Source organism: Streptopelia decaocto (assembly GCF_964273445.1).
Source record: "Streptopelia decaocto genome assembly, chromosome: 8".
In the NCBI taxonomy this organism is placed as follows: domain Eukaryota; kingdom Metazoa; phylum Chordata; class Aves; order Columbiformes; family Columbidae; genus Streptopelia; species Streptopelia decaocto.
The window spans coordinates 8,041,744-8,055,704 of NC_138662.1; the positions used below are offsets into that span (position 1 = coordinate 8,041,744).

At 37.6% G+C, this 13,961-nt stretch overlaps 1 protein-coding gene across 1 annotated transcript in view; it reads left to right on the plus strand.

The window, feature by feature from the left end:
- Positions 1 to 2,120: 2,120 nt before the first annotated feature.
- CACNA2D3 (calcium voltage-gated channel auxiliary subunit alpha2delta 3) overlaps positions 2,121 to 13,961 on the plus strand; it is a gene marked incomplete at its 5' end in the record, with an annotated part of 433,227 nt that continues 421,386 nt past the window's right edge. Inside the window, 2 exons of the mRNA XM_082060048.1 lie at positions 2,121 to 2,239; positions 2,857 to 2,938. Of these exons, the coding sequence (XP_081916174.1) occupies positions 2,121 to 2,239; positions 2,857 to 2,938 (201 nt within the window). The remainder of the gene's footprint in view (positions 2,240 to 2,856; positions 2,939 to 13,961) is intronic.

The following is a 13,961-nucleotide window of genomic DNA, read 5'->3' on the forward strand; positions in this document are numbered from 1 at the left end:
GGTAGTCCACCATTCCTGTTTCATTCCTAGGTCTGAAAATATACTATTGTTTACATAATATTATGTTCAAAGGGGTGCATAATTTATTATGTACAGTTAGTCAGCCATGTGCATTTTTACATTTCTGCCTGTAGGTAAGCTGAACACCTGGTGACATGGCAGCATATTTAAAATACTGCTTAGAAAATCCTCAGTAACAGCACAGATAATAGGACTTTGAAAATGGCTGATTAATACACAAAGTAAGTGTCTCTTTTCAGAAAACTCATTATTACATTCGTATGAAGGTAATAATATAGACAGAAATACTGTCTCTTGACTATTCCTGTTGGGGATGGCCAGTGGGTGGTGAAAGTTGCACTGTATCGTGCTGCTCTGCTCTATGCGGTTTCCCTAAGGTAGTCTTTCTATCCTTAAACTTATAGTTTCTTCTGAGAAAGCAGAAAGCTTTTATTGGTCAGGTGTTGATATTTAAAGCAACCTGTTCAGTGCTCTTAGAAATGTTAACATGGAAAAAAATACAGGCACTACCTATCTAGCTTCAAGACAGAAAATGTTAAACAAGATAAGAACAGTATACAAAGGCAAAGTGAATATTTTGAGATGTTAATTCTAACTACAGGGGGAAGAAACTAGAATTCTGGAGTGGATACTGGAGCTATATCGTATGATGCAAGGATGACTCAGCCCGTGCTCAGATCATCTCCAGGTCTTGCCATACTTATTTACATTAAAGTTCAATTGCTATTTTAAGTCTGTGCATTTAGTGGAGAAGAAGGTGAGAAACAGAGGGAGAAGAATAAAAGCAAAAGGAGGGAGGGTAGATTTAAAAATGGAACAACAAAAATACCTGGACCAATCCCTCCTGTTCCCCATGCTGCTCTCTCTGTGGAGGAGCTCGTAATCCTGTGTCTGCTGTACCAAGAGGATTCTTCTATGAGCACAAATTAATAATTTATTCAGAGGCTTGAGTCCGTTAGCCCACATTGATTTACTTATGCTGCATTTCTTTTCATTCATAAGCCTTTGCTGGTCCCGATCTCTCGGATAGCGACTCGCTGCAGCGCTCGGGCGTGGGAGGAAGCAGCCAACGTGCCTTTATGCACAAGGACGTGCTATCTCTGACTCAATTAAATGTGCCAGCCCGACCTAAACCCGGGGCTCGCTCCGGGAGCCGCCGCTCAGCGATGCTGGCTCGGCGGGGCCGCTCTGCTCCTCTCCGCCCCCGGCTGCTCCGCCCGGCTCGGCGCGGCTCCGCGGCCGGGCTGCTGGGCGCTCCCGGCGCCGAGGGCTGAGCTCCGGCCATCCGGCGCCTCTCCGGGCTGTGTGACAGATGCTTGTCATGCCGCGGTGCCCTGCCTGAATTGGCCGAGGAGCCGGTGGGTGTGCACGGCCCCCCCCGCCCTGCCAGCCCCGCCGAGCCCTCCCTCGCTCAGCCCCCGGCAATGTGTAGCGCTCTCTTCTCGCCTTCCTGGAAGGGCTCAACTACACTTTCAGCTCCTCCAGACTTTCTCTGCTTTTGCCATTCAGAGGCACCCTCCCTCTGGTCCAGCTCCTCCTGTGCCTGCCTCTCTGCCTCTGTGCTATCCCGTTAAAAGGTTGCTGCTCCTGCTCTGCTGAACCAGTGCATTGGCTGACTTGATCTGGGATGAAGGCTGGAGGTTACCGGCGAGGGAAAGGAGAACTCTAGGCAGCTTTCCATTTGCAAAGTGAGCAGTAATTGCGAGAAGACAGCCTCCCCAGTTGGAATCAATAGTCTGCTTTCTTGCTGCTAAGGGCACTTTGGAGCAGCAGTAGGTCACTGAAGTAACTCCAGCACACTGCTGACTGCGGAGTTGTAAAGAACTACATGCAAGTGGCTGCAGTGGTGCTGGAAAACGCTTTGCTGTTACCAGGGACACAATAGTTTTCAAGTCATTAGAGCTTCGCTTCTGGTCCTCTTTTTCCATTACACAGAGAGGGTCCTTCTTTGGAGGGATGAGGATGGAGCTGTGATTTCTTCCAGTGCTGTTCTAGTGGAGAGGGTAAGGGTGGGGAGAGGCTTAGAAGCAAAACCCCACTGCTGCTGAATTCAGCTTTACTTATATTTCCCCAAATCTTTCCAGGCACAGAGAGGCACAATGCCAGAGAATCTGAATCTTCTTCGGGCTTTTGGGGGGGTTTTCTTTATCTTCTGGACAGCTTTTAACACAGCCTTAGTGGATGTGGTTGGATCGGAGCAGCAGATTCCCTTGTCTGTGTAAGTGCTTTCATGCTCTTGCTCTCAGGACTGTGTTAAAGGATGAGAACTTGACTGCTCAAGTTCTTATCTTTTTGTATTGCAGATATTTGACTGTTCAAGGCACCTTTGCTCTTCTGTCAACTGTGTTTAAAGTGGTAGTCTATAATGTGCTCAGTTGTACTTTAATTTTATTGTAGGAGCAGGTGTTGGTGCAGTATATGGCCACAGAGTCTTAGCTTAAGTGCTTGTACTTACTAAAGTTGATGCTGTTATCTTAACTCCTTCTCATGTGAGAATTTATCATTCAGAACGGTTCTGGTATTGTATCTGTTTATTTTCTGTTCAGTGACCATGTGTGCTATACTGTGCAAAAGCGTGTTTCGGTGCAAGTTGATTCTTTAAACAGTGCAGGTTGGGTAGTTTCGTATCAGAGGCCTTACCTGAGCACAGCATCTAGTTTGTGCCTATACTTGAAGAGCTTTGCTCATCTTTTGCTGTGCTTATGTTCCTTAGTGAGCTCTTTAATGCAAAATTGCTAGGATCCTTCTGAGTGCAGCTGAAGCTGTTATAGTCTGTGTTGCTTGCTATGACATGTGTATTACATTTCTTCCTGTTTCATTTTTTTTTCTTCACAGTGTAAAGCTCTGGGCCTCGGCATTTGGTGGGGAGATCAAATCTATTGCAGCCAAGTACTCGGGTTCCCAGCTCCTGCAGAAGGTAAGGATCTCTTCAGTTGTAATAAGGAAGGTTTTAATAGAGAAAATGGAGGCAGATTTTGTTTTTAAATGAATAGGAAAGCAGTGCTGAACATGCTTTGGTCCAAGATCTATTTTTGTATTGCTTACTAGTCCCTGATGACTCTTTACATTGCACTGCACTATCTGGAGAGTCCTTGATTATACTGATATTTTTCTTTTTGGATTATTTTTGAATATCATTACGAAGTAAACTCCAACACTTTTATTTCTTGCAGTCTAGGCTTCAGCCTAGATTGCGGATATTTAATCTGTTTGCTGCATTGTGGTGATGATTTTTCTGTATAGAAACAGCTGCTTCTCGTGAAAAATGTTAACTTCATTCAGGGAGCAGAATTAGTGCATATTGTATTATTTTCACCCTGTGCTGTATGTACACAATTCACTGTATCAGGAGAAGGCGGCTGCACTGTTTGTCATCTCTGCAGTTTTTACAATCCCATTATTCCCCCAATCATCTCAACCCAGTGCTGGGATGTATTACATCATTACAGATAAGAGGAATGAATGTGGTTATCTTCTTGCTCAGCTGCACAGCTGGATAATAAGCTAGTGAAGTATTGCAAAAACTTGAGGAACTGGGATAAGTCTACATAATTGGGGCAGAGGGTAATGAGAAAGCAGATTTGAGTATTAGGTATATATCGGGAACTGTGTCTACTCTAATTTAAATATGCAACCTATAGTAAAGTTTGGTATCGTAGATGATTTATTTTTACAGCAGTTGCTGAAAAAAATATAATGAGGGACTAAACATAATATGTTAAAGATTTTAAGACTGCGATTTTTGCGGTATTTAATATGTGATCCTCAAAATGCAATCTGGAAAAACATTGAGACATTCACTGACTACAGAGAAACTCATTCAACCCATATGTTAAATTTCTGCTGGCTTATTTAGATGTGGTTTTTAGTTCTGAGTAATGTTATTTATTTTTTTTTTTTTTTTTAGGGGGGCAGTCTGTTTATGAAGGAAATGATTCCTTTAGCTTGTAGCACTTATTTTGAAAGGCTTGTATATGTGTGAAAATTATGTAACAGACAGTACATGTAGCAGTCCAAATAAAAAACTTACGCTATCTACGTAAAATGAAGACAACTGACTTAATGATTACTGAAGTCATGAGAGTTTCTTAGCAGTGTTTGTCTTTGCATTGTTGTATGCCCAGGGCTGCAAAACATGGACTTCACTAACCTAAAATACGGAGCTGTTAAGAAGAAAATAATATTTCAAGTTGCCTACTAGCTTTCAAGGCCATCAAATGGTTTCACTTCAATTTATTGGTCAAACTTCTATTTTAATCTCAAAATCTGGACGTTCAGTATTTATAATACTTCTAGCTCATGTTTTTTGAAGTCTGTATAGATTTATATAATCACATTTTTGTATGAACTCCTTAAATTTATAAAGCAGATGGACCTTTCAGTTTTGATTAGTATCTAATCAAGTATTATTAAAAGGCTTTAATTTTTTATTGGGCATAACAAACAGGTACCCATATTTAACTTTGGAACTGTTCCATGCACAGCCATTTTTGCACTAGAATGACTTTAAAAAATAAATCTACCAGACACAGACAGTCTAACTTTTACTAGAAAAATATGGAATATTCTGTGTGTTGCAGGGATGCTAAAATCCACAAAGAATCAGTATGAAATCCTTAATAATTCCTCTCCTCCTCACAGTAGATACTGCTGTCATCCCTTCTGTAATTGATCTTTTCCCTCTGAAGTAGAAAGATTTCTTCCTATTGGTTGTTATAATTGTAGATAATTGGAAGCTATTCATTTTACCTTTTCATCAGCATCCTTTTTATTTCACTAACAAACCTGTGCTCCTGTTTTTGAAGGTGGGCAGTGCATGTTCATTTCAAGCTATCTTGGTTTTGTTTCCTTTGTTATGTTATTTCATAATAGAATGAAAGAGGAAAGACAAAACACAAATTTGTCAGGTATTTAGAGCATTTCTATTTCTCTGCCACATCCCCTATTCATGTTTTCTTTTTTCCCTTTTGGTTACAGCAGTTTTAGGAAATCTCTAGTGCTTTTTATTTAAAATTCAAAATGTCTCTGCCCTTTTAAGCTTGGTATTTCTTGCTGTTCATCATGGCAAATGAGCCTGGAGGACAGATGACTTTAACATGTATCTCTTTTATTGTTAAAACCTATATTCTTCTGGAAGCTTGTGTGGATAAAAAACTTCAAAATTTGCAAGTATTTTCAACATGCAAAGACAGTGGCAGAAGTTGTCATAATAATAATGGAGGCAGTAAGAGCTCTCAATGCAAACATCTTCCCTGCTCCCTCCCCACTAGGCAGGCATCAAGAATCTATTTGGTATTTCCTGAGAGCTCTGGGTGATCCGAATCAGTGTCCTAAAGTCAAGATTGCACCTTTAGAAGCAGTCTGAGGAATCTGTATTTTCTGATTATGAATTAAACATCGTTAAACAAATGAAGATATAAAATGTGCGTATAATTATGTTTCTTGGCAGTATAGATTTCTCAATTACCAACGGCTTTGTAGTGCCATTTAGTTTAATAAAGGCTTGCTAAATGAAAAATTAATGTAAAGGTTACTTGATTCATTTTGTTAGAATATATAGTGAACACTACTTCTGAAGGAATGCATTTGAAATAAAGGCATGACTGACACTCTCTACTGATCAAATATTTTACACATTGTGTGATTTGACCCATACTAAAATTTCATTGAGCAAATTAAGTTATGTGAGATACTCAGTAAAGCAAAATTTTGCCAGGTTGTAACTGTGAATATTGATTTAGTTATAGCAATTCTTAAGTCTTGCTATACTGTGAACGCCAAATGAGTAACCATCATTGCTGTCTTCTTGAGTTTCAAAAAGATGTGTGAGAATATTTGTGACACTTTTTGAAACTATTTTTTTTAAAAAAACCACTGCTTACCTTGACTGAAAGTTTTATTATTTTATTGCATTGTGATGATCTTATCCAAATATGTTGTTAAGAGTATATGGGGAAATACAATTTTTCCTGAAATTGACTTTAGATGAAATACAGACTCTGTAAATAGTTCAGAAAATAATATTTCACTAAATAATTTTAGAAATTATGACTAGCATATAAGCAAAATTAGTACTTAAAAATATAGCTTTTAAATGTTCTACTATAATACTTTCAAAGTGAAGTAAGATGGTTCAGTGTTCAAAAAACACTACAGAAGAAAATAGGACAATATTATTCTTAAGTTATCTGATTTGTGGAGGTTTTACAGTTGTCATATAGATTTGGCAGCGTACAAGAAGCTTCCTGCTGCTGTAGACGCGTGCATGCTCTTCACCTAGTTAGCAAATACTGCGGGGGCCTAAGAATTACTTCAAATATTGTCTCTTAGATGCTTGTATTTTTTCCTTAGGCTTCCAAAAGACATTTGCCCTATATGAATCTTGACACTTTAAAGTTCTGTGTTTTGGTTTTGGTGTTGGGTTTTTCTTGTTTGTTTATGTTGTATAAGATGCAAAGCAAGGGTTAGGTGCCAGGGAAATATTTTTCACTTCAGCAGCTACAATTAGAACTTTGGAGGAACAGGCTTTGGGGAATGCTGCTGTTCACATTACAGTGTCCATGATAACAGTATGTTTTCAGTCCCATGCTGTTGCGAAATAAGAGCAGTAATGAAATGGAAGCAAAAAATGCAGGTGATATATCTGCTGTTAATGTTAAAAATAATTGTTGTTACACAGTAAGCTTTCCTAATATGTATGGAGTGTCTAATTCTCTAAAAATGTGCTGGGGTCTATGCTTTCTCAGATTCTGTTAGAGGCTACCTTTTTTTTAATACTCTGAGCTTTGATAATTCTTTATTTGCTCCTGACTAGTTGATACTATTTTATTGCTAATGTACATCAAAGTGTCTAACTGCAAAGAAACTTCTATTTATCAGTTCTGCCATACAGGTTTCTTAGGGCAGACAAGCTTGTTTCAGGCTCTTGGGTTTTTCTTATGTAAGTGTCTAAGGGAGTCTCTGCTGATCCGAGAGCTCCGGCTGCCATCGGCTCGAGCAGCCTCTAAGCTGCATCTGCCTACTCCTTGCAGCTAATTCTTCATTGCGTTAGGAGTTCTTAAAGCATGTTTTTCAATCAGTATAGCGTTCCTGTTTTTAAACGTTCAGAATTGTGTTTTGTCTTACCTGACTAGATTTGGTGCTGTATCTTGTGAGTTTCTTACAACCATGGAAATGTCAGTGCCACACTAATATAACAGGGTGATTTAGATCAATTAGTATTCAGCTGGTGTATCTGATTCATGCAGTACATCTATCTTTAGTTTTAAATCATATAATAGTGACTTAAATTCTTAGAATTTTAGCCCAATCATCTTGACATTAATTGCTTTTTTTTTTTTTTTTCAGCCTTATGTTGGCTGTTTCTTCTTTGCTTGAGACACGGTGAATACTGCTTTGAAGGAAGGGTCAGTAAGATTGAGGTGTGCAGTTTAAGGTATAGACATGGATTAGTTTCTTAGGTATCAATTTAAACTTCTGCCTTCTGAGAAATTTTAAAACTGCAAAAATAAATACTTTTTTTTTGTCTCTATCAAAACTAGGAGAAAAATGATCAGAAAACTGTAGACTTATGACTATGATGAAAAAAGAAAAAATTAACACCACCGCTCCCTGCAAAAATCCCAAACCAACACCAGCAACATCCTACCCAACAAACCAAAACCCAACAACTCCCCCCAAACCCAAAAAGCACCAGCCAGGTAAATTATGTAGAGCTTACAGATCTTTGAGTTACATAAATCACAAGGTCATTCTCCATACTGAACTAGTTACAAAGCTTTTCAGTGTGTTTGCTGAAGTATTTAATGTTATTATCTGCAGACATAAAGGTAAATTCTTTTGGATAGATATTGTAATTTCTCTTTGTTCAAGATAAGAATAATCAAACAGATTCATATGTTACTATTGTATTAGGTGGAAAAACCTGCTGGGTCCAATACTAATTTTCAGGTAGCTTATTGATCTGTAAAGGAAAGTATCACAGTGCTATCAAACTTCCAATAGCGTGGTCTCTTTTTCTCAATAATGGAGAATAATTTTTTCTCCTTTCTTGTAGTGAAGTTCTGCTTTCTCTGAAGGCATTGGAACATTTTCTTTGCCTTTGGTGATGTTAAAACTGCATCTTGAATGATGTATGGTCCTACTCTCATCTTCTGTTTGAATGTTATGGCAGGAGTAATAATTTCTTGGTGTTGGTAATGTTTTTAAAATGTAGTCTAAATCAGCCTGAATATCAATAATGTTTTATATTTTTCTTAAACTAAAAGGAAAACCCTGTTTTAAATTGTGGTGAATTTGTGCTCCTCAGCACTCTATGTTTTGCAGCATTTTCTGTGTCTTTCTGGGTTTTGCAAGCACAGCATGATTCTCTTACTTGTGTTATGGAAAGTAAATATGTTCTATTGTTAATATAGAATAGAAATATGAGATGGCTTCAGTAAGTTTATAATTCATGCATTACACTTTCAATAATGTCTTAATATGGAAATTATTGAGTGGACAATCCAACTGGAAAACATCAGATCGTGAAAGGAAATGAATGCCAATTCCCTTACTTAATGCATTTATGGTTGTTTGTCTTCACATCCTGTATTGGAAAATGCTTACATTTCAAGGTTAAAGGAGCCAGTCTCCATGCAAATTATCTTGACAGTGAAGGTATGTAAAGCCCTGAATAGATGCCGCATTGTAGCGGTGATTCACTTTTAAGCAACTGCTAATCAATACTCTACACTTTCAAATGTCATTACTGTTCTGTAGGGTACAACTTTTTGTTGCTGATAATAAGTGGTTACACATTGTACAACACAAATTATATATTGATAGGATAGACTGTATTTTAGGTTGCTGTAGAAGCTTCAACACAAGGTCTTAATGAAATACTTTGATTAATATGTTGTTCGCATGAAGTTCCATTTTGGTTTTTTATGTATAATGCTTTTGTAAAATTGTGGGGATGTTTTCGTGAGCCTATTTAGTTCATTTGTTATTTAGTTCATTTGTAAAAACTTTAGTGCATTTTTAGAGTAAATGACAAAATCATTGCAAGATTTGTATTTAAAAAGCAAGACTGTGCAAAAAGCTTTTATTGTTTTTTTTGTTTGTTTGTTTTTGTTTGTTTGTTTTAAATATTAGTTGGAGAGAAGTTGGGAAAGGTCTTGGAGATCTTTCCAGAGGTGGTAAGTTTCAAGGACAGGTACTTACTGAAAAAGTCCTGCCTTCATATCTCCTAGGACTTCACAGATGGAGTTATCCATCTTATAGCTGGTAACTACTGCACTGTTTCTGAGGATGATGGTATATGACATGAGGAGATTGTGATTGGTCAGGAGAGACAGACACATAGGAGTGTACAGATGTTACAACCAGCATATCGAATTTAATCTGGGAATAAAATAGACAGTAGAATACAGAGCACAAGAATTAAGCTGTCATAAATCCTTCCTGCGTCAGAGTTGACTTCAAGCAGTCTTTAGCAGGGTCTTAACAGTAGCTAGAGCATCTTGGGTTGCTTGAATGATCTGGGCTTAAGTTGACAGTAGAAGTCAAGTTTAGAAGAAAATAATTTGTTTAACTGGACAAAGGTAAAATAAGGCTATTTCATCATTGGTGCTCTTTGAGAAGGGAGAAACAGATTTGAATTCATAGTGAAGTTAGTGTGAGGTGCCTGACTGTATGTTTGAAATTATCTGGATTAAAATCTTGGACAAGCCTATTGGTGACGCGTATGTGTGTTTTAAATGTATCTTCAAAATTGGAGTGCCTGAGCAACACCCAGTGCCAGCCAGTTTTTGGGAAGGAGATGGTGGTTGAGGCAGCGAAGGTGACTGCTTGTTGGAGGACAGATATACTTAATATGCTTTGCTGGATGCTTTGTATAGAGGTACGATTTTCATTGCACACACATGAGGTTCAGTTTTGTTTCCTGGAAGATCCCTAACACAGGAAAAATGCATTTTTTCCACAAGACTCTTTTAAAGCCCTATGAGAAAGCAGATTACCTTAGCAAGAGTTTTGGAGGCAGAGATGGGCAGAATTGCTGCGTCTGCTTTTAGAAGAATTTACGTAAGTAGACATTTGCAATCTTGTGTAGATGCCTTCAGAGAGACTGAACTCTTGCACTGTCTTCCTGTTATACTTGATGTTTCCTGTTTGCTAGGAGCACAAATTTTTCTCTTGTGTTGCTTTTTACAGTGTTTCCTTTTGCATTATTGCAAGCAGGGGTTATTCTTGCTTCTCTTTCTATTTGTTGGTAGATTTTTCTTTTTAATCCTCCCCCTCTTCCTCATCAACTCCACCCATTGTAACCTGTTACAGATGTGGTAAGACACTGGTTTACAGAAGTTGTCATCAGAGGAGGTCACGGATTCCAGGTGTTCTTGCTGCTTCTGATATTTGTGGCTACTGTGAATATACTAAAGGATAAGTAATGTTTTATCCTCAAAGATTCATCCAATCTGACACATTTTACCTGCTTTCTGTTTCTGCCATGTTTTCTGGTAAAATAACTGTTGTGGCTATCTTTAATCTATGTTGAGAGCTGAGAATTAACTGGAAACCTCATATATGATAAAGCATATGTCAAATCCATATTTATGACACAAGAAATGTTCTGAACTATAGAAACTCTTTAAGGTTTCTTATGCTGTACAGACAGAGGGGGACAGTCCTGAATTAAAAAAACCCCTCATTTCAATGTCTGATGCAGACAGGTATGCTGTGTGAAAGAGACAAAGACCTTCAAATAAGGTAGAAAACTGGAGAAGGGAAAAAACTCCAAACAACAATGACAAAAATATATTTCCTTGCAAACTGAGGAAGAATGTGTGAAGAAACGTAAATGGGGCAGGGGAGAGGGAAGAGAGGAAGAACTACAAGATTTGTTTCACTAGACAGGGATTTAGTGCCATGGGCCAAGCTGTGCCTTAGCAAAACTAGTAAAAACTTGAAATATGGCAACAGTCTTCACGTGCAGAAGTCCAGGAAGAAGAATAAATGTGTTACCTATATCCAAAGTAGATGAACAAGAACTGTCATTATTGATGTACAATTTGGCTAGTTAGTGTTGTAGTGTGTTTTTAAAAAATTTACCTATTTTTTGTTCGTTTGCTTTTCCTCCACTTTATAAGTACATAGGTAACAGAGCTTCACAAGGGCTCATAAGACAGTGTTACATACCAATGAGAGAAGGAAATGGTTGATTAGATGTAAACTCCTGATTCTTTCCTTAGGTACTTGCCACATGTTCTAATTGCTTTGCTATCAGCAATTGTTGGTATTTAGTAAAGTTTGTTCTTAACTCTTCATGCTGTTGAAAAGAGTTCTTCCTAAGCACTACTTATGCTGAATTTTTGCTTTTTTAGGTAGAGCCTGTTCCATGGGTTTGATGGAATCATCAAGGCATATAGGTTCTGGCAATGACTCTTAATCCGAAACGTGTGTGTCAGGTGGTTGCTTAATAGCCATTTGTTCTTTCTGTTGAGACTCCTGAAAGAACGATAAAGAGTTAAACCAAAAAATTTCATTAAGGTGACCAAAACAATTTCTAAAATGTTATTACAGAAGGTGTTATCTTTGTCAGAGTACTTCTTCCTTTTCCTGTGTGTTGCTCTTGCCTTCCTTAATTTGATGTTGTTTAAATGTTGTCTTTTGTTTCTTCTTTCTGAACCACCTTATTTATCTTATATTTGAATCTTTATGGTTTAAAATGGGCAGGTATTCTAGAAGGAAATGCTTTCTTCTGAGATGGATGCAAGTATTTTTCATAAATCAGTTTGTAGTACAGGAGGCACTTAAAAAGATAGTTATTACTTTTTATCCTTCAAACTAGATTCTGAGATCTTGGAGCACCCAAGTTAAGGAAATAAAAGATGCAGGAAAAAGCTGTTCTCAGGTCCACTAACAAAACAAAGAATATGGTGATATGATCTAGTTTATAAGATTGGGGATATAACATGAGAAGTCTCTGTGTGTGATTCATTCCGTGTACCAGGGCTTAATGTGTGGTCTCTGTTGCTTGCCTATATGTGTGACTGACAGTAGTTTCCTTCTTGAAACTGTGTGTGTAGTTTTTAGGGAAGAGTGGAAATTACTTGTGTCTAATGGCCTCATGAAATGTTTTCCTCTGGAGTACTCAAAAGGTAAATTTTGACAGGCTTCCTGAATTTCGTGCAGTTGGCAGATTGTATCTTATGTTAACACTGTTCCTTTATAATGTGCAAGTTGAGTAGATCTCCTCTGATTAATGTTTTTCTGAATACAGTAATAATGAATTTATAAATTCTAATTGTACTCTTATAACTGAGGCTTTTGTGTTTGGCACTAATGACTCAGCAAAACTGGTTCTGGACAAAAAAAAGTCTGGTCTTCCCCCATTGTACAACTGTCTTACTCTCCTCCACTATGGGACTCTTCTTAATAATTTCTGTAATTGTGGAATACTTCATTTTGGATGAAGATTTAGAAAGTCTTGTAACTCAACTTCCTGCTCAAAGTGAAGGTCAATGCTGAAATGAGAATAGATTTCTTGGGGCTGCTTAGAGTCTGATATTCAAACCCAAGTCTAACGCTTGACTCGGGATGAAAAGTTACTTAAGATGGAACCTCCCATTTCAATTTACGGCTGCTGGCTGTCACTTCTACTGTGCATCTCCATAAATAGTCTTGGTTCTTCCTCCCTCTAACCTCCTTGTAGATATTGGAAGCCATGATACTTTGTCATGGCAGGCTTCTCTAAAGCCCCAGTTATAGGCAATATTATACCATCTTTTATTTGCTTCATCAGCTTCTTGACTCTTTTCTGACCCGTTCTTTTAAAATAGTTTGCACTACAGTTACAGGCTCTTACACTGAACTCTCTGCTGTTTAATATTCAAGTGTGCTTTTTTACACAGACACTCTTATTCTCACAATAGGAGTATGTAACTGTTCTCATAATTACAAAGTCTCAAGAGTAATTTCTACTATGTTGATTGCATGAATTGGACTTTTTTTTTTTTTTTTTGATTGATTTGTTGTTGTAACACAGGAAATTCACTTCTAATCTGGGGCCAAACCAAACCCTTTAGCTCTCAGTTGCTTCACTAGCTATTTTCTTGTACTATTTTTGTCAGCCACAGTATCTTAAGTGAACTTAGTGTTGTATGGAAATTGTCAGCTGGTAGAAGTTTTTATGTCTTATCATTTGTTTTTACTTTTACAGTAGCTCTCAAGGATTTTCATGCTTTTATACCCAAACAAGGATTTGACTTGCTTTAGTAAAAAGCAGGAGTCAAAATTATGCAGTCAGAGCATCTCTAGCCGGTTAGATAAAAGCTCTGTGAAAATGCTGTTTGGAAGGCATTCTAAAAACTTTGGTCAGGGCCACAATGCATAGTGTTCCTATTGTTCTTCTAGGTAATATTTTAATATTTGGCTATTTAATATAGTCCAAAGACTTGTTCTCAAACTATCTAAGTCACTAATTTTGAAGACACAAAAAAAGATCTACATACTATGGGTATTAAAATTTGATGTGTTGGGAACACATCATTGGTCACAAAATTAGATAATTATCTTCTAGAGTGACAAAGCTTTGAGGATGAAAAGCAGGAATATTCAAACTTCAGCTTTACCTTGAAGCTAAATGACTATCATTTTATGACAGCTGTGCAAAATGTATGACTGCTGAGCTGTTTGTACATGATGCTATCGTATCACATTAATAGAAATTTTCACTGATAATGAAAGCTGGTAGGAAGCTAAGAGTAAAGCTTTATGTTATGACTTGCAGCCATTGACTATCTGCATCCAACAGATTTATTACCCCCTACGCACATAGTGCCTTTTACAATGTTTTCTGCCATTTATTCAACAAAGTGCAACAAGAAAAATATTATAGATGGTATGGTACAAAAAAACCCAACAACTCTGAGTTCTCACTTCACACTTCAGGCTTCCAC